Source organism: Tamandua tetradactyla, chromosome 12 (assembly GCF_023851605.1).
Source record: "Tamandua tetradactyla isolate mTamTet1 chromosome 12, mTamTet1.pri, whole genome shotgun sequence".
NCBI classification, from domain to species: domain Eukaryota; kingdom Metazoa; phylum Chordata; class Mammalia; order Pilosa; family Myrmecophagidae; genus Tamandua; species Tamandua tetradactyla.
In genome coordinates, this window is record NC_135338.1 from 8,520,035 (window position 1) to 8,542,159 (window position 22,125).

A 22,125-nucleotide genomic window follows, 5' to 3' on the forward strand; every position below is an offset into this window, starting at 1 on the left:
TCACCTATGGAACACTGTGGGCGAGGTCAATTCATGGCTGCTGGGTGTCAGAGATTGTTGGCTATAGGACATACAGTGCAGTGCTAGAGACCAGGAGGAAACTGTTTCTTACGCAAGTGGGGACATTTGAATCCATGTAAGTGGGGGATTTCCTAGGACCATGTACACATGCCTGAGACAAGATCAGGTGCAAAAAGAATCAGGAAGGCCCATGTGTTTTGGCCTTGCTAGTCTCTCAACTCAGTGCATGGATAATCCCTGAAGGGAGAGCACTTGGACAGGCCAGTTGGCAAAGACTGGGAAAAGTGTATTCTTTATTTCCTTCTTTTTCTTTTCTTTTCATTTTAATGACATTCAAGGAAAGCTCTTTCATAACACTAGTTGGATATAAGCTTAAGGAACAGACACTACCGACTCTAAATTATAATACTGCATTAAAATATCAAAATGTCCAGATTTCATCAAAAGATTACAAAACATACAAAGAAACATCAAGTGATGGCCCAGGTAAAAGAGAAGATTGAAGCATTAGAAACTGACAGTGGGGAGGACCAGACTTGGGACATACCAGACAAGGAGTTTTAAAAACTGTCCTGAATATGTTCAAAGAATTAAGGGAAGGCATGGACAAAGAACTAGGAATCATAAAAATGATAGATGGAACACAAAGCGAATCTCAGTAGCAAGATGAACATTATGAAAAGAACCAGGCAGAGCTAAAGACCATAGTTACAGAAATAAAAAAATTCCCTAGGGGGTTCAAACAAAAATTAGAGCTGGAGGCTGAAAGAATCAGTGAATTTGGAGATAAGATGATTGATATCATCCAGTCTGAGAAGCAGGAAAAAAAACTTATACAGAGCCTAAGGAACCTGTGGGAAGCCTCCAGGTGTACCATTGTATGTATTGTGGGAGTCTTGGAAGGAGAAGAAGAGAGAAAGGAGTGGAGAGAGTATTCAACAAAATAATGACTGAACAGTACCCAAATTTAATGAAAAAAATTAATATACACATGCAGAATGCTCAACAAACTCCAAACAGGATAAACTCAAATACTGTGGCATATTATAATCAAACTATCAAATGTCAGAGGTAAAGAGAGAGTTCTAAAAACCTAAAGAGAGAAGCAGTTTGTCATATACAAGGGAGCCTCAGTAAGATTAAGTGCTGATTTCTCATCAGAAACCATGGAGGAAAGAAAGCAGTGGGATGACCTATTTAACTGGTGAAAACAAAAAATAGCAAATCAAGAATTCTATATCCAGCCAAATTGTCTTTCAAAAATTAGGGAGAAGGGGTGTAAGGGTACTTCAGTGATAGAATACTTGCCTGCTATGTGAGAAACCCAGGTTTGATTCCCAGCCCTGGAATCAACTCTCCTCCCTGCCCTGACTAGAAAATTTCAACATATGTTGCAGTGGGATAGTCACATAGAAAAAGAATGAAATGTGACCCCCGCCATACAAAAAAAAAAAAAACAAACCAAAAAACAGAAGAGGGAGAAACACCCCCAAATCAGTAGTGGTTCTGTGCATTAATAAGGAACAATCTGAAGATGACATAAATTTTAAAATTCCATTGACAGTAGCCACACACACACACAAAATCAAATACCTAGGATGCCATATTGGGGGCTGAGTGTGGGTCTCTGCTGCTGGCAGATTGGGCACTCAGCAGTGGCTGTAGCCAGGTCAGGCTTGGTGAGTGGAAGTCCATGTTGCTGAGCCCATGCATAACCTCCATCCCTACCACCATGACCACTTTGTTCATGAGCCCATTGGGCAATGACAGGAGTTGCTGGGGAAAGACGCTGACTGGTATCCACAGAACGGGTCATCTTATCCACTTGATTATTAAAATCTTCCTCTGCTGAAGTCACCCTCTGGTGTGCATTCACGTGGGACACAAATATGTTCATGTTTTTAGCCCACTCAGAAAGGTCTATCCACATACTTCTTCCCCAGACTTCTTTGTCACCAATTTTCCAATTATGGTCTTTCCAAGTCCCTGACCATCCAGCCAAACCATTAGCAACAGCCCATGAGTCAGTATACAAACGCACCTCTGGCTAGTTTTCCTTCCAATTAAAATGAACAACCAGGTGCACTGCTCAAAAAGTTCTGCCCACTGGGAGTATTTCCCCTCACCACTGTCCTTCAAGGACACCCCAGAAAGGGGTTGTAATGCTGCAGCTGTCCACTTTTGGGTGGTACATGCATATCGTGCTGAACCATCTGTAAACCAGGCCTGAGATTTCTCTTGCTCAGTCAATTCACTGTAAGGAACTCCCCAAGAGGCCATAGCTCTGGTCTGGGAAAGAGAAGTTATGTGGCAGGAGTGGAAACCATGGGCATTTGTGCCACTTTTCATGTGACTTACTTGTGCCTTCAGGACCTGCTCTGGCTCTATCTCGTATATACCATTTCCATTTTACAATAGAGTGCTGCTGCACACTCCCAACTTTATGGCTTGGTGGGTCAGACAACAGCCAACTCATGATAGGCAACTCAGGTCTCATGGTAACTTGGTGGCCCATGGTTAAGCATTCAGTCTCTAGTAAGGCCCATTAGCAGGCCAAAAGCTGTTTCTCAAAAGGAGAGTAATTATCTACAGCAGATGGTAAGGCTTTGCTCCAAAATCCTAAGGGTCTGCGTTGTGATTCTCCTAAAGGGGCCTGCCAAAGGCTCCAGACAGCATCTCTATTTGCCACTGGCACTTCCAGCACCGTTGGATCTGCTGGATCATATTTCCCAAGTGGCAAAGCAGCTTGTACAGCAGACTGGACCTGTCGCAGAGCCTCGTCTTGTTCAGGTCCCCACTCAAAATTAGCAGCTTTTCTGGTCACTCGATAAATGGGCCGGTGTAGCACACCCAAATGAGGAATATGTTGTTGCCAAAATCCAAAAAGACCAACTAGGCGTTGTGCCTCTTTTTTGGTTGTGGAAGGGACCAGATGCAGCAACTTATCCTTCACCTTAGAAGGGATATCTCGACATGCCCCACACCACTGGACACCCAGAAATTTTACTGAGGTGGAAGACCCCTGTATTTTTGTTGGATTTATCTCCCATCCTCTGGCACGCAAATGCCTTACCAGTAAATCTAGAGTAGTTGCTACTTTTTGCTCACTAGGTCCAATCAACATGATATCATCAATATTATGGACCAGTGTGATGTCTTGTGGGAGGTAGAAACGATCAAGGTCTCTGCGAACAAGATTATGACATAGGGCTGGAGAGTTGATATACCCCTGAGGTAGGACAGTGAAAGTATATTGCTGACCTTGCCAGCTGAAAGCAAACTGTTTCTGGTGGTCCTTACTAATAGCTATTGAGAAAAAAGCATTTGCCAGATCAATAGCTGCATATCAGGTACCAGGGGATGTATTGATTTGCTCAAGCAATGATACTGCATCTGGAACAGCAGCTGCAATTGGAGTTACCACCTGGTTGAGCTTACGATAATCCATTGTCATTCTCCAAGACCCATCTGTTTTCTGCATAGGCCAAATAGGAGAGTTGAACGGGGATGTGGTGGGAATCACCACCCCTGTATCTTTCAAGTCTTTAAGAGTGGCAGTAATCTCTGCAATCCCTCCAGGAATACGGTATTGCTTCTGATTTACTATTCTGCTTGGAAGGGGCAGTTCTAGTGGCTTCCACTTGGCCTTTCCCACCATAATAGCACTCACTGCATGAGTTAGAGAACCAACGTGGGGATTCTGCCAGTTGCTCAGTATGTCTATGCCAATTATACATTCCGGAACTGGGGAAATAACTACAGGATGGGTCCGGGGGCCCACTGAACCCACTGTAAGACGGTCCTGAGCTAAAACTTCATTGATCACCTGGCCTCCATAAGCCCCCACTCTGACTGGTGGTCCAGAGTGACGTTTTGGGTCCCCTGGAATTAATGTCACTTCTGAACCAGTGTCTAATAATCCCCGAAATATCTGATCATTTCCTTTTCCCCAATGCGCAGTTACCCTAGTAAAAGGCCATCGGTCTCCTTGGGGAAGACTTGGAGGAAGATTAACAGTATAAATTTGTGGCAGTATAACAGGTTTCTTCCCCAAAGGGACCTGGCCTCCCCTTTATTCAAGGAGCTCTGGGTCTGTAAACTGTTTCATGTCTGGAAACTGATTAAGGGGTCGTGACTCTGTGTTTTTGTAATTCAGGTTAGACTTTTGTTCACTTGACCTAGAACTCTTTTGTTTATACAGCTCCAACAAGAATTTAGTAGACTGCCCTTCTATTGTATTTCCAGGTACCCCATGATTTACTAGCCAATGCCACAAATCTCTGCGTGTCATATAATTTTGACGCCTCCTTTGAGTTTGCTGTCTATTATAATAGCCACGTCTACCCACGTCTACGTCTTTGGTGATTAAGTGCTGCCACCTGGCTTCTGCCAACTCGGGATCCTGTCATCCCCACTGTGTTTAAGGATTCCGGCTCAATTACAGCAGTTCCTACAGTAATATCTGACCTACAGAAAAGTGCAACCACAGAGCTCTTTAGGAATGATGGTGCTAGTCTCACAAATTTATTTCTAACTGTTCTGGTAAAAGGTGCATCCTCTGGATATTCCTGGGGTGTAAGAGCTGGCTTTGCTTGATAAATCCACTCGAACATTCCAATCACTCTAAGCCTCTGGATCGCCTCATCTACATTATACCAGGGCAGTTCTGGCCTTTCAGCCTCAGGTAATGTTGGCCACCTTTTGATCCATGTTTCAACCAACCACCCAAACAAGCTGTTGACACCTTTTCTAACTGCTCAAGCTGTAACATTGAATGCAGAATCTCTGCTTAGTGGGCCCATATCAATAAGTTCAGCCTGATCCAGCCTTATATTCCTCCCACCATTATCTCACACTCTTAAAATCCATTGCCACACACATTCCCCTGATTTCTGTCTATATAAATTGGTAAAACTCACACAGTTCTTTTGGAGTATAATGTACCTCCTCATGTGTAATACTTTGTACCTCACCTTTAGGGGCCTGTTGGGACTTTAGTCTAGTTATAGGTCTGGAAGAAATGAGGGGTGGTGGGGGTGGGTCATGAAAAGAATTCGAAATATCTTCCAAGCCATTTGCTTCAGGGCCTTCATTTGCAGTTTCATCTGGTGAAACAGGATTAATCACTCCAGGGCTGTACCCTTCAGGAGGAGGTTGGGTGGCCAATTCTTCAAGGCAGGCTGGAGGTGGGGCGGCTGTGTCCTCAGGGCAGACTATTACAGGGTTATCTAGATAAGACTCAGCATGGCCTAGGGTTTCAACCTCGCCCCCAACATCATTATCAATCCATATGTCACCATCCCATTTTTCAGGGTCCCACTCCTTTCCAATCAGTGCCCTCACTTTAATGGCATACACCATGCAAGACTGAGATTTCAGTTTACGATGTTAAGTTGCTACTCTAACAGTAAGATTCTGAGTCTAATTTTCAGAGATCTCATGTCTACGGCTACAGGAAATAAGATTTTCCTTCAGGATACTCATAAAAATGTCTACATCTTTCAGACGGCGCTTAAGCTTCTAGTTTGAAGCCTTAAGCTCATCCCTTTCACCCCTTAATGTAGCCAGTGTATCTAACAACAACCACCCAACATCTCTATAACTCTTATTTCTACAAAACTCTGTAAAGGTGTCAAAAACATCCCCCAGAGTTTGGCTTCATACAAGCGAAGCATTAGGAGAATCAAATGATGGTATTTTGACTATCTCCTTTGCCAACTCCATGGATTGGGAGTGTCATTCTGATTACGGGAATCAGAGTCCTTAGTGTCTCTGAGTCTAGTCAGAGTAGAAAACCATTCATAAAAACCCATTTTTAAGATTCTGTTTCTTAAGAACCACTCCTGGTACAAGATGTATTAGTTAGGGTTCTCTAGAGAAACAGAATCATCAGGGAAGACTTGCAAATATAAAATTTATAAAAATGTCTCACATGACTGCAGGAACGCAGAGTCCAAAATCCACAGGGCAGGCTGTGAAGCTGACGACTCCGATGGAAGGTCTGGATGAACTCCACAGGAGAGGCTCACCAGCCGAAGCAGGAATGGGACCGTCTCCTCTGAGTCCTCCTTAAAAGGCTTCCAGTGATTAGATTTAGCACCACTAATTGTAGAAGACACTCCCCTGTGGCTGATTACAAATGGAATCAGCTGTGGATGCAGCTGATGTGATCATGACCTAATCCTATGAAATGTCCTCATTGCAACAGACAGGCCAGTACTTGCCCAATCAGATAAGCAGGTACCACAACTTGGCCAAGTTGACACCTGTCCCTAACCATGACAGACATGAAGTAGCTGCTATGGAAGACCATTTGGCAGCTCCTTAGAAAGCTAAGTATAGAAGTGTAGAATTGCCAAATAACGTGGCAGTTTTACTTCTTGGTCTATTCCCCTAAGAATTGAAAGCAGAAACTCAAAACATTTATTTGCACAATGTTGTTTTTTATGGCATATTCATGATTGCCAAAAGATGGATGCAACTTAAGTATCCATCAGCTAGTGAATGGATACACAAGATGTGACATATATATACAATGAAATGTTATTTGGCCATAAAAAAGAATGGTGTTCTGATACATGCATCAACATGGATGATACATGTATATTCATCATATTGAATGAAATAAGCTAGAAGCAAAAAGATAAATATTGTATAGTCTCACTGATAAGAAATAGAGTCAAAATCTAGAATATAGGTTACCAGGGATGAATTAGGGGTAGGGAATAGGGAATTAAAGCTTAAAATGTAAAGAGTTTCTATTTGAGTTGGATGGTAGTTTTGTTAATGTGTGCTAGTGATGGCTGTACAATATTGCGAGTGTAATTAACAGCACTGTATTATGTATTTGAGTGTAGTTAAAAGGGAAATATCAGTTGTATATATATTTTATATAATATATAAATATAGATATTTATATTACTAGGTTAAAAATTTTTAAGAAAATGTTGGAACTGCTCAACACAAACATTAACCCCCAAGTTAAATCATGGACTATACAATTAATAGTGCAGTTGTAGAAATGTGCTTTCATTAATTGTTATGTCTTAACTGATTCCAAAGGCCTTAGACTTAACTACTGGTAAAATCAACAGCTTTTTCTTTAAAAAAGATTAAATTATTTTGGGAAATAGTACTTCGAAAAGCTCATGGTATTCACACTAAATACATGTAGTAATCATGCTCCTTTCTTTCTATAAATCAGTACATTGGGCATTTAGAATAGTTGGTAGCATGGTAAAAGACTTAATTGTTGAATGAAGAAATACTGTATTTTGAGAGAATTGGAATATTTCATATGAAAAATGCTTATTTTTTATCATGTCAGTAATATGTACGGATTTATACATTTTTGGATATATTTAATAATGCTGATACATTGACATTTATAAACAGTATTCTGTGTTTAATTGAAAACTGCATCTTCTCACTATTTGCATATATATTAAGTATTTGCATATATATGCAAAAGGAAGGACAGGAAAAAGGAGCATGATTACTATATGAAGTTAGTGTGAATACCATGAACTTTTGGAAGTACTATTTCCCAAAATAATTTAATCTTTCAAAGAAAAAGCTGTTGATTTTACCAGTAGTTAAGTCTAGTGCCTTAGGAATCAGGAAAGATACAATTACTGTATATCTTGGATTAAATAACCTTGTCACACAATTTCACAGGTATAAAAGAAATCAATATTAATAGAACTTATCTCATAGTCTTGTAAGGATTATAGGATATATATAAAGCATCTAAAGTGGTAGGCACATGCCTGGCACGTAAAAGCACTTAAAAGCTGTAGCATTCATCACCCTCTCATTTGTTAGCAGTGTTCCAGGTGTAGATGAGGTTTTCTAAAATTTTTTCTGGCTCCCCTTATAAATTCCTTTTTCCTGAGTCAGTATTTCTCAATTTATATATGAAAATTAAGGATTGTTAGACATGCCAATCTTTTGTCTCAACAGACTTGATTTAAATGAGTTAAGTGTATTTCAGAGAGCTAAAATTTTTACTTTACAAGAACATCTGATTTATTCTTATTATTTAATTCTCAAATATGTCAGCATTCATGGATAAATTGGATTTTCTTTTTTTTAAGTAGGTAGTAATCTTGTTTACATTTTATATTCAGATATCTTTCCTATAATGGAAATTTGTGGGAAAAACTGGATTAATATGACTGGTGTTTTTCAATTACTTGACTACTATGAAAGTCTTTTGAAGTTAAATATATATGTATGTTTTTTAATATTAATACCTACTTGTATTATTTTGTGTTCTTTCTGGTTAATGTTTACTTTTCCTGGGATAAGTGATTTAATATACATAAAGGCTGTATGTTTTTCTAATAATTTATTTGCCAATTTGAAAGTTAAGGGTAGATTTTATATACAGAGAGGCATGTGACAGTTTATCAATTGATAAAATTACTAATTTGCATTATTCATGTTTCATATGTTTCGAATGTTTATAAACATAGGTGGAAATTGAAAAGACAAAATCAGTGCCTTCTTGGAGAAGTTACTAACTTTTTAATTTCACCTTTATTCTTATACAAGGAGGTACTTTTGCCACTCAGTTTTACACAGCATTAGTACAGCAGAATGATTTAAACCTCTGCTGTTCCACTTAAAATCTATTATCTTGGACAAATAATTAACCTCTTTAAATTTCAGTTTTCCCATCATAAAGGGGCAGTAAAAATAGAACTTTCTCTCTGAGAGGATTAAATGAGATAATGCATAGCCTTGGGTGATAAATGTTAGCTGATAACTGTATCCCTACTCTTACTCTGATATGCCCTCTTACTGAAATTAATCCTGTCACATTCCTCTTACCTGATCAGCCCGGTGAATCATTTCTCTGTTTCCAAGGTGATGATGATGAGGGCCAGGTGATAATTTATTAGGCTTAATTCGTACTTCTCTTTGGTCCTTTATATGGTCCCTGTATCTGGTCCTTGCTTGCTTCTCAGTGACTCCAATGGATTAAACATGACCTTACTTTTCCCTAATGGTGTGGAAAACTTTTTGTTCTGCTGATTTTTCTTTTTCCTTTAGATCTCAGCTTAAATATCACTTCAGGAAGAGTTTGCCTGTTAAAACAATTTTCTTCTATTCATCCCATCTTCCCATGACCTTTGTTCCTCTGTTATATTCTCTTATAACAACCAGCACTTTACTTTTCATCACACTTATCACAATTGTAATTAATTATTTTTGTATTTACTTGTTTACTGTTGGCATCCCTACCTAGAAGAGCGCCTTGAGGCCTTGCAGGAAGCCTGGAAATGGGTTCTCATTCTATTACAAACAGGATAAAAAGCAAGATAGGTTGAAAATTTATTCTAAATAGAATGGAGCCTGTCATTGTCTACATCAGCACTCCTCACTCCTGTTGCCATTTTTGGCGAATCTGTTGAATTCACATCTGTATTTTCATTGCCTACCATGATGCTAGCACACAGTAGATATTCAGTAAATACTTTCCCAATTAAGAACCCATTTCGAACCTGCCAGTTCCCTGTTGAGTTAGTGATTCACTCAGCATTGTGAATACTGAAGTTTATATATACATTTTTAATATTATTTTTTTACACATTGTTGCATTTTAAATTTATATTCCTCCCCTCTGTTAGTAGTAGGCTATGAGTTTCTTGAGAACTCAGTGTTTTTTACATATCTTTTTTAGTCCATAGTATAACAGAATTTTATATTGTTTAGATATTTTATCAATGAAAATATGTTTTTTTAAATTATTGTTAACAAATGGAAAATTTTACAGATATAAAAATTCAAATTGGAGGGTGGTGCTGTGCTGGCTCAGTGGCAGAATTCTCGCCTGCCATGCTGGAGACCTGGGTTGATTCTGGGTGCCTGCCCATGCAAAAAAAATTCGCATTGGAATCACCATCAAGAGTGTAGATTACAGTTTACCCTCTCCTGCATTGCATCTTATAATTAAAAGAAAAAAGCTTTGTCCATTTTCAATGTGTAAAACAAGTGATAATTTGACTGTTAGATTATAAGTGAAACCAAATTTTCATGATTTTTGACCATTTGTATTTCTTTCTCTTTTTTTCCACTTGTATTTCTTTTATAAATTGCTTGTTTTTTGTCTTTTGCTCATTTTTCTGTTGGGGAGTTCTAATTGGGCATTACTACTGTTTTTGTATTCTCATATATTTTCATTAAGTAATTTTTTTGCTGAATTAAAAAAACTTGTATATTAATAATACAGATGTATTTAAATAATTAGTAACCTAATTTCATTTATGTTCTCACATAGTAGAATTCTGTTTTTCTTTTGAAAGTAGCTATAAAACTTTGTTAAAGAATATTTGTTTTATAAACCAGGAGCCTTTTGTGGCAGATGAGTATATTGAACGTCTTGTATGGAGAACCCCGGGAGGAGGTTCTAGAGGGGGAGCAGAAGCTTTTGATCCAAAAAGGTGAAGTAAAAACATGTTTATTTCATAAATGCAATCAAGTACGTATTTGTGTTTAGAGTAGAGGTAACTGTTGGGATTCCTTTTTTAATGTTCACGTAAAGGGATTTTAGTTAACAGTTGGCTAACAAAAAAGCACAAGAATGAGCTATAGAAGTTTGGGATTGTGCATTTACTTTTATCTTTTATATTAGAGAAAAACTTTACCTGGTATGAGGGAAAAGATTTTATTAAGTATAAGAATTTAATTTTTCTCTAATTAGTAAGAAATAAGAAAAGGTTGGTTAAACCTCTAAAATAAAAACATTTGAATATATTGTTTCAAGTATTGTTGTGTATCAGCAGAGAAGAAAATCATTGAACCCTGAAATGTACAATATTTTTTTACATAATACATTTACCTTCTTGACTGTTTCATTTAGGCTATAAAATTGGTTTCTATTCTGAGAGTTAATGGTCATTTTCAGTGAGGTTTTCATTCACTGCAGAGATAATCTGCTAGAAAGTCAGTAATTAAAGATTGGCTTTATTTGTAAAGTTATGTTTGTTTTAAAGCTATATGGCCTAGACAAAGCTATGAAGCATTCATAAAGTAACCAGAAGACTTGATCTCATTGATTGAAGAGATTCTTAACAACCTGCTATCAAGAAAATTAACATTATCATCTCTAACTGAAGGAGCTCTTTTTAAGACTTTATTTGGAATTATAAATGAATTGGTAAGCTCCTAATGAATAATCATAACTGGGTTGATACATACTATATTTTCCTCTATTAGATTATTAGAAGAATTTGTAAGTCATATTCAAGAACTCCAGATAATGGATGAAAGGATTCAAAGGAAAGTGGAAAAACTAGAACAACAGTGTCAGAAAGAAGCCAAGGAATTTGCCAAGAAAGTACAAGAGCTCCAGAAAAGCAATCAGGTAAACATTTAGCTGATTAATTTGTATAGTCTGTAATTTCTTTATTTCTTTCCCGTTTTAAGTTCTTTTAAAAAGTCTAGTCAAATAATAGTAATTGTTGAGATATCTCTTTACTGTCCCCCTACCATGAGATAAAAAGAATTAACTATTACTTGTTATCAGATACTGCGCCATTGGCTTACTACTGAATTTTGGTTTGAGATCAGAATATTCCTATCTCAGGAAGTGCTATCTAGCTCAGTATGCTTTTTTCTTCCCTTCTAACAACCGAAACTTTCAAGGATGACATTTCAGCTGACCTGCACTTTTAGGGGCTCTTCATGAGCTTGAATATTTTAGGTGTAGTCATTTGCATTTTCTTTAAATCATAAAACAAAATAGTACAAGATCAGCTATTGCCTGGATCAGGTTTTTTTCTAGAGGTTTCTCAAAAGTTATAAGTCTCTGCCCTAGTGAGAATTCTAGTGTAACTCTGGAAAAAGCAGGTGTAGAACTCTTCCTTAGTCTGTTTTGGAGTAAAGCCCACTAGGCTGGCTTTTTGGAGTAAAAGCCACTTAATCTGGAACCTCTGAACCATTTTCACAGCCTGGGCCTGATCTGTAATTTGATTGCTGTTTCTAAGTATAGTTTGAAGAACATTGTTTAGCTCTCCTGCCCCCCAGGGACCATTTGATCTTTAGTGTAAGTGATTAGCAAGCTGATTTCTGTTAAGATTTAATTTGTTTTGGATACTTTCACTTAAACTTATACAGTCGTGAGAAATATTTGATAAGGAAAGCACTAATTTAAATAAGGTAGGGAATGTGGCTTTGTAGAGGAAAGGCAGGCTTGTGGATATGTTCTAAGTAGTTAAAGAAACGGTTACCAAATATTCCTAATGCAGATTCCCTTGGAAATAATAATAGTATTAATGGTTAGACTAACTGGCTCTGGAACATCTACCTGAGTTTGAGTCACAGCTCTGCAATTTATTAGTATATAATCTCAAGCACCATAACCTTTCTTCCCCCACTTTTTCGTCTGTAGAATGGGATGTTATGAGCATTAAATAAGTAAACACATAATATGCATAGAACAGTGTCTAACACATTTCCATGGAAACAGCTTAATCAAAAAGATTAAGTATTGAATGAGAATTGAAGAACATGGCTTTTCTGGGGTACACAACAGTTTCAAACAAGCATAGTATCATAGGGAATATTGTTCACAGTGGGGTTTTTGTGTGTGTGTGTGTGTGTGTGTGTGTGTGTGTGTGTGTGTGTGTGTGTTGTGTGCGTGGCCTGGGAATCAAAATACATAGTGTTTTAAATTGGTTTCTTTTACCTCTGACTCTTTTTTGTCTAGTAGCAAAAAGAGCAAGTTCTTTAGATGTCTTGTCCTTTTGATTAGTTCACTGTTTTTAAAGTCATTATTTAGGGTTAAATGACACTTTGTTAAGCAGGATAGATAAAACTTTACTGTATTTTATTAATAAATGCATTTATTACAAATATTATTTGAATAGTTAAAGGTATAAAGGTTTGTAGCTTGGGTTAAAAAATTTTCAGAACGTATGCTAACAAGCATGAATTGTTCTTTTTAGATCATGTTGTATGTAACTATGTTATCATTACGTAGGTAAGAGACTAGCAATGAGATTGGGCATTGAATTTTAATATGTATCAACTTTCAAACAGGATTTTCTGTATTTTATACTCATGCACATTTTTCCCAGGTTGCCTTCCAGCATTTCCAGGAACTAGATGAGCACATCAGCTATGTAGCAACTAAGGTCTGTCACCTTGGAGACCAGTTAGAGGGGGTAAACACACCAAGACAACGGGCTGTGGAGGCTCAGAAACTGATGAAATACTTTAATGAGTTTCTAGATGGAGAATTGAAATCCGATGTTTTTACAAATTCTGAAAAGGTAAGCACAGTAGGAATATCAAATCACAGCATTAATAACGTCCTAATTATGAAATACAATTATTACCCACCAGAGTTCTGAAGTGTAAATTATCACAGTTGTCTGTACATTGCTGATGTTATGTTGATACTCAAATCTTTAACTGGGTTGATGGGCACATATAAAATTATGTATGATTCAGAAATGTTGAAGGAACTATGTTCATAAGTATTTCTTTTCCATAAGCACCTTCTAATATGGACAGAATTTCTCTTTTTTTGAATAATTATATTCCATTGGGCAGGGAATGGTCTGACCTAAATAAGCTTTAAAGTCTTTCTGTACAAAGAATTCAGAGCCACTAGTTATTATTATTATTTAATTTTTGAATATTGATCTCATAAAGAATTAAAGCATAGTCTGGGCCAAGGAGAATTGGAAAATTTGAATTAATTTTTATGTTAACCTTTTCATAGCACTAGTCACTTAATTGTACATGATATTGTCACTTAGAGCACGTGGTATTGACTGCTCTACAGTATTAAAAGAAGGCAAATTTTCTCACTTTCTTCCCCTCGGGAAAAAAGCAAAATGCTTGGAAAAATAGACACTCTCACGGACAGTGTATGCACATAGTAAAATTGCTTACTAATATAATAAGTAGTCTTCCTGAATTATTCCAAATTTACTTCATAGACTGTCTCAGATAGTAGAATGTTAAAAGCTAAGTTCTTTGAATTAAGCAACACATTTGTGAGTAGGATACCTAAGATTTTAGAATTTATGATGTTTAGAAATCTTGGAAAATATGTTTCATATCTGTAGATAATTTTTCTAAAAAAGTGTCTTAAATAATGAGTTTCTGTAATTATATTTATGATATAAAGTAAAAGTGATTAAATTAAACTGATAAAACATTGGCAGTATCAAATTTTTGTACATTTTTGTGATTTTTCTGTGTAAGAGGATGCATAAGGCTTGAACACTGAACTCTTCAGAATAGCTTATGGAATGTTTTGTTTTTATTTCTAAAGTTTTCTAAATGCAGACATATATATATTGATATGACATTATTAAAGTTTATATTTTACATATAAAATGTTTTATATGTGAAATAATTGTTTATCATTCAAGCCTTATACCTGTTGGATTATTCAGTTATAACCAAAATGCAGATATGTTACTCAGTGTGAGCTGGTCTATTTGAATGCAATTCAAAGAAGTCATTTGGATTTTGACTGAATAACTTATTTTTAACCTGATTGTATTTTTTGTGATGCTTTATATCATGAAATTATATTCTTTGCTCTTAACACATTTTAATTATCCTCAAATAATTATATAGTTCTTCATATTGTTGTCTCTTAATTTTTGATGTTCTAATTGAAAGAAAAATTTCTATTGTTATGAGTTCATTTACTTGATCGCTCAGCTATTTTTAATTTAAGAATAAATATAAACTAACAGAGTGCTTAAACTGATTTTTCTGGGCGGGCCGCGGTGGCTCAGCGGGCAAAGTGCTTGCCTGCTATGCCGGAGGACCTTGGTTCGATTCCCGGCCCCAGCCCATGTAACAAACAAACAAAATACAATAAAACAAGAAAATGTTTAAAGATGTTTCCCTTTCTTCCTCCCTTCCTTCCTTCTCTCTGTCTTTCCTTCCCTTCCTCCCTCTTTAAAAAAAAAAAAAAAAAAAAAAACTGATTTTTCTTAATTTATCTCCTTTGCTTCATTCTCTTCGGTATTCCTTTTTCTTTTCATCTCCTTTTTTCCTTAATTTTTTATATTTTACTCTTCCTTTCCTAGTTGCCTTGTTTTCTCTGATTTCACTCACAAATTTTGGGTTACTATTTGCTAATGTGAATAATTTTTTTTGACCTGATAATAACACAATGAATCAGTTAGAATTCATATGGTATTACATGGCAAGTTAATCTAGTTAATCTCGGTTTCTGGATATGGCCAGCCAGCCACGTTCCTAGTGGAAAGAAAAGGAAAATCACCTACATAGTTAAGGAGGTATGTGCTTATGGGGGGGATTTAGAATGAATTGAGATATCAGTACATCTTCTTTGTTCTTCCTGCTCCCTATTCATTTTTGTTTTTGCAGTCTTTGCTTTTTAGAGTCTCTTGATCATCTTTCCCAAAAAGAAACAAACCTATTTTATGTCTATATTATACACTCCCTCTTTACCTCTGTCCTTGCAGAGTATGTCAGTTGTTTTCTTCCTAGAATAGCAGCTTATTGTTTTTCACTTTTTTTCATGTAGATAATGCCTGATATTCTGATTATTTTTAACACTGTTTATTACCATCTGTGGTCTCTCATTTCACCCATTTAATATTCAATTATTCAATAACTGATGTAAGCAAATTATTAGATTGTGGTTTTTACAGCTTCTATATTTATGCAGTAGTTTTTTTTTTTTTTCTGGTAATGTATATAAAAAATTTTCCTATTGTCTACTTTCAGATATACAAATTGGTGGTATTAATTACATTTAAAATACTGCACACCACCATTACCACCATCCTTTACCAAGACTTTTCTATCAACCCCAATCAAAAACTGTACCAATCAATTAAACATTAACTCCCCATTCCATACTCCCACCTGACCCCTGTTAACCTGTATTCTAGTTTCCAAATATGAGTTTGCATTTTTTTTCACATAAGTGAAATCATATATTTGTCCTTTTGTGTCTGGTTTATTTCATTCAACACAGTATCTTTAAGTTTAAATCATGTATATATCAGACCTTCATTGCTTCTTATGGCTGAAAACTGTTTCATTGTGAGTACATACCACATTTTGTTTATCCAGTCATTTGTTGATGGACACTTGGGTTGCTTCTAAGTTTTGGCATTTATAAATAATGCCAATATAAACTTTGGTGTGTAAATATCTGTTGAAGTCCCAGCTTTCAGTTTTTGGGGGTATATATTTAGAAGTGGTATTGTTGGGTCATCTGGTAATTCTATACTTAACTTCTGAGAAACTGGCAAACTTTTCTCCAGCTGTTGTATCATTTTACATTCCTACAATCAATGTCTGAGAGTTCCCTCCCACATTGTTATTTTCTGGTGTTTTTTTGTTTGTTTGTTTGTTTTATTGTAGCCATTCTAGTGGGTGTGAAGTGGTAACTCATTGTGGTTTTGATTTGCATTTCACTAATGGGTATTGATGTTGAGAATCTTTTCATGTGCTATTGGCCATTTGTACATCTACTTTGGAGAAATGTCTATTCAGATCCTTAGCCCATTTTTCAGTTGAGCTGTTTTTCTTTTTGTTGTTGAGTTGTAGGAGTTCTTTAAATAGCATTAATGTTGAACCCTTATCAGATCCCATTCTGTAGTTGTCTTTTTACTTCCATGATAAATTCCTTTGCACAGAAGTTTTTAATTTTGATGAAGTCCTGTTTGTTTTTTCTTTTGTTGCTTGTGCTTTTGGTGCAGAGTTGCAGTAGTGTTTTTTAGTTGATAGCATTAAGGACTAAAATTGTGCTTTAAACAATTTTTTCAAAATAATTAGCTATGGGGATTCAATAAAAACAAGCATTATTAATTGCTATAGTACCAACTTTATTAAGTGAAGTTTGCAAACAGCCCTTAATTTAGCTTCCAACTTTTAAGAGAACAAGAACAAACTCCTAGAGAAAACACAAGAAAACTTATTAGCCAGTCAGGTTTTTTCTGAAGGGAAGGTATTGCTGAGGAGATACTGCTTGCTAGTACAACTAAATTGCATAGTAAAGAGTGATACTGCAGTGATACTTTTGCCTATGCACAGCAGGATAGGGTGACTATTGATAACTGAAAATGACAGTGACGTGCTACTAGGAAAGAAGTAACTGAAGCAGAAATGTTGTATTTAGTATCATTTGGAGCAAGAAGTAACAACAGACCTTGATGTTGTTATCCAGTTTCTCGCCCTATTTCATATGACTACTTATGTAGAAAAATCTGTATTAATATTTTTAGCTCTTTCATATTTGTAAGAGTTTTTGAATGATCATAAACTCAAATATTGAGCTGTTAACACTTTCTCTGTGCCAAATAAAACTCAATACTAATTAGAAATTTAAACACAAAGTGAATGTTTATTATATAAATCCCACAGACTGTGGTATGAATAAGCAGTTAAATATCTGCATTTGCAGAATTTTAGTCCCCTTGTCTAATCTTTACTTCTACAACTTGAATAAGAGCACACAATATATACTGTATTTTATTTAGGAGATATATACTAAACTTTATCTTTGCTTTCAGAACAAGTGTTATAAATTTATATGTTCATTAAATAACAGATTTCTGTTTTATCAACTTAGCTTAAAGTAGGATATATACAGCACAATATGACTTATGACAAAATTTTCATAAGTTTTGTTTATCCTTTTTGTGTTCATAAACTCATAATAGACTTACGCTTTTGCTTTCAGCCAGCAATGATTTGAATTTTTTTCAGAGTAACCTTGGATTGCAAGTTCTATTTGAGTGGGGATTGTAGCATCATAAAGTTACAAAATTCCAATACTGAAAGAGAAATGTGCATTTTAATGTCTCATTATTGGTAATTCCCCAGATGTATTCTTGTTGCACACGAAGTTTTATTTGTTGTGGATTTTTAAAAGAAAAGTGTTTGGGGGGCAGGACTCTGGGGTATTACTCGTTTCAAATATATAACTATTTATATTTTTAAAAATTATTTATTTATGTATTTTTAATAGATAAAGGAGGCAGCAGACATCATTCAGAAGTTGCACCTAATTGCCCAGGAGTTACCTTTTGATAGGTATATGTTATTTCTCAAGATACTTTCTTTCTCAAAAGCTAATTTGAATTTAAGTTGGACTTTATTTATAAAACAAGGTTGTATTTTTCCCAAATGATTTTCTGTGCCTGTTAACTCAAGAATTTATTACAGTTATTAACTTAAATTTGTTTACCTTCTCTGTGTAAGACATAGTATAAAATGGTTGATTGAAAAAGATGATATATTCTTAATATCTAAATTTAATGATATACCTTGAAGTTATTTCAGTCTTTTGTTTTTCTTCTGAAAAAAGATTTGATGAGGGAGAATTTTGAAATTGAGCAGAGTTAGATTTTGAATTTTTATTCTCTGGACTCTAAGATCCAGCATGGATCTTGACAGGGACAGGGAAAAAAGCATAGGGAAGTCAGCTACTTTTCTAATTTCTAGAAGATGATTCTTAGACTTTTTGGGACCTTGCTTACTTTTGAAAAGCTTAAGAAAGCTATAAAGTTTCCTCAAATAATTAAGATATGCACAATTAGACTTTTTAGTCTACCCATAGACCCCTCCCTAGGGGCTTCAAGTGAAAACCCCTGTTTTAGATGCAAGGCCCCAGAGCCATTGCTAAGTTAAATATATTAACAGTTTCATCCTGAAAGAAATGAGAAGGAACATTTTTCATGGTGTTCCCCAGTCTAGAGAATGTCAGATTCATTAATAAAATCTTTATAGTAGTAGACCTTGGCCCAACGTGAATATCTAAAAGATATGTCTTTCCTTTGGAATTATCTGTTATTTTTTTGGTGCTACATCAACCTCTTCTGGTATCAAATATGAATATATTAGTATACTTAAAACTTGATCATTGTCTCCCAAACATAGTGAGAGTGGATTCCTAAAAAAGTATCTTTTTTTACTCTCAATTCTTTGTATCTTCATAAAGGATTAGCAGTAATGATCATCTGTGTTTATTTTGCTGTTGTTAATAATCTCATCCTTGCCCAGCATTATGAATTTAACTTACTGTAATGATTCCTAAGGTCATCCATCAAAACTCCTCTTTAACTCTGTCTTATTTGAGAATTAGCCATTTACTTAAATGATTAAAATGGCTGGCTCAGAATACGTGCTTGATAATTGTTGGTTGTATCTCCCACCCCTTCAGTACATACTTCACTTGCAATTCTGTTTTAGCCTCTAATAAACCTTAAAGTTGAATATATATCCTATTCAGATTTAATTTTTTCACGCAGATCAGTATGGTCTTATATATACTGTGTGACCTACTGTGACTTTGATATATTCTGTTTGTATAACTAATTTTTCATCTCCCATTTCATCTGCCTTTGGCATCTCTTTGCCAGCCACTAACTTTCTTTCTCTTCAAACTGACTACATGGGCTCTCTCAACATTAATTTTCCATGCTGTGGCTTTGATGTTTGAGATTTGAAAATTTATCATTTTATGTGAGACTTGTATTTTTGGTTTGAAATTTGTGAAGATTGTATTGCAGGATCCTTTTATCGCCTCTATTTTTCTAGTGTGAAAATAATTCACTTTTATATACTTATTTCTTATTATTTTCCTATTATATAATAAGAAATTTTATTTCTTTAAGCAGTCACAAGAATGGGGCAAACAGACAAATGTCACGTGAATTTAAAATGCCAGTGAACATAAATAAGTGGCCATCACTCAGTGTTGTGATTGGCTGTGTTATTAATGCCTCATGCAGAATTCAAATTACATCTTCTTTTTTAAAAAAGAACTGGTTATTCAATCAGTTTTCTAAATGAAAACCAGGTACCTCATCTGAATTGCCCAAGCTCAGTTTTGTCACCTGGCATGTTCCCTGTTAGTCCTCTCTCTTTAGGCTTTTTCTTTTTTAAAATATAACCTTTTTATTTTATGATAGTTTTAGATTTACCGGAAAGTTACAAACATAGTATAGTAGGTTTCCATATAGAGCACACCCAGTTTCCCCTTTTGTTAGCATCTTATGGTACATTTGTCATAAGTAATGAACTTCATTGTCTATATTTATATTTCAGATTTTCAGAAGTGAAATCCAAGATTGCAAGTAAGTGAAATTCAATTTGTTTAAATTTCTTGAATAAGTAATAAAACTACCTGTGTAAAAGGAAAAAAAAAAAAACATGAAAGAGGAAATAGTGGGAACAGTGTCACCTACCATATCCCTGAAACAACCATTACCAGTTTCTTGGGTATTCTTCCAGAGTATTCTGTGGTTTTTATCTATCTATCTATATATATATATTTTTTTAATGTATATATGTATGTATATAATGTGTGTGTACATGTATGTATATATGTATACATATGAGTAAATATACACACATATCTGTTATTCATATCTTGTTTTATTTAAAAATATTTGGTAGCACACCATAAAAATAGCTTTATACTTTGCTTTTTACATTTAATAATGTATATCTTGAAGATTGTTTTGTGTCCGCACGTTTACCTCTAAAAAGATAAATTCATATGAACATTTCGATACCTATTGAAATCCTTACATGGCTAGTTTGCTTGCTGATGTTTGAGTTTCATTTTAGCCTAGATTATTCCAGGTTTCTGGAAAGACCACTATGTTTTCAGGCTCTGCGTTAGCCTGGATCACTGTTTGGCAAGATTGATAGACCTGTCTGTTTTCCCAAAGGTTTTAGAATAAGAATGACATAGGTAGTTGAACTTCTGGGAATGCCATTGATCATTATAGATTAGTTCAAAGTTCAGATATTCATTCAGAACCATATTAGTTTCAAGAATGTTGTGAATCAAATACCACATATTATCTTCAGATGAAATTTGATGCTTCAACCTACCATTGTACATGATAAAGACATCTGAACTTTACTAAAGAGTTCAGTAAAGAGTCCTCCTTGCCCTTTCCATAGCTTCAGCTTTCAGATTTTTCCTATTTTTTGCTGTCTGAAATGGCATCTAGAGGTCTTTTTTCCCCCAATCAGCTATTCTTTTTGGGGATCAGACTATGGGGGAGTGTTGTAGTTTGCAAGCTGCCAGAATACGATATACCAGAACTGAAATGGCTTTTAAAAAGGGAATTTAATAAGTTCGAAGTGTACAGTTCTAAGGCCATGAGAATGTCCAAATTAAAGTGAGTCTATAAAAATGTCCAATCTAAGGCATCCAGGGAAAGAAAGATACCTTGGTTTAAGACGGCCAATTATGTTCAGAGTTCCTCTCTCAACTGGAAAGGCACGTGGCGAACATGGTGATGTCTGCTAGTTTTCTCTCCCAGCTTCTTGTTTCATGAATCTCCCCTGGAGGCCTTTTCCTTTATCTCCAAAGGTCTCTGGCTGCACAGGCTCTGTTGCTCTTTCTGAAATATTCTAAAAAAGGGACTGTCTCCAAAATGTTTCCCCTTTTAAAGGATTCCAGTCAAGGCCGACCTGGAATGGGTGAAGTCACATCTCCCTCTAATCAAAAGTTAATACCCACAATCGGGTAAGTCACATCTCCATGGAAACAATCAAAAAGCTCCCAGCCAGCAATATTGAATGAGGATTAAAGGACATGGCTTTTCTGAGGTTCACCACAGATTCAGACTGGCACAGGAAGCTCAACTTTTTTTTAGCAGTTTGGAAGATTTTTGTGTCTTGGAAATATTTATAAACCAGAGAATATTACAAGGATTGAGCCCACTACCTATGATCTCAAACTATTTTTGTAGTTCTTTCAAAAGTGGGCTAGATCTGTACACATTATATTTATAAATATATAATGTATATGTAATTTAGATACTTATTATAACTTGATAACTGGTGTGTCTTGTGGCTGGGTGACTTTCTTTTTTCTTTCTAGGTAAGTACCATGATTTAGAATGCCAGCTGATTCAGGAGTTTACCAGTGCTCAAAGAAGAGGTGAAATCTCCAGAATGAGAGAAGTAGCAGCTGTTTTACTTCATTTTAAGGTAAATAGTTAAGAAAACAAAACAAACAAATAGAGAAAACAAGAAGACTAGTCATCAAATCTTTATTATGGTCTTTGATTTTCCCATTTATTTATCGAGTTATATCAAAATCATAATTTTCATTGTTCGAAT

At 35.5% G+C, this 22,125-nt stretch overlaps 1 protein-coding gene across 2 annotated transcripts in view; it reads left to right on the forward strand.

Moving 5' to 3' along the window:
• EXOC5 (exocyst complex component 5) overlaps positions 1-22,125 on the forward strand; it is a 76,655-nt gene that overhangs the window by 29,346 nt on the left and 25,184 nt on the right. For both annotated transcript variants that reach the window (XM_077122544.1, XM_077122543.1), the window contains exons 2-7: positions 10,375-10,469; positions 11,245-11,392; positions 13,107-13,301; positions 18,008-18,072; positions 20,089-20,117; positions 21,884-21,993. In XM_077122544.1, coding sequence (XP_076978659.1) covers positions 10,375-10,469; positions 11,245-11,392; positions 13,107-13,301; positions 18,008-18,072; positions 20,089-20,117; positions 21,884-21,993 — 642 coding nt within the window. The remainder of the gene's footprint in view (positions 1-10,374; positions 10,470-11,244; positions 11,393-13,106; positions 13,302-18,007; positions 18,073-20,088; positions 20,118-21,883; positions 21,994-22,125) is intronic.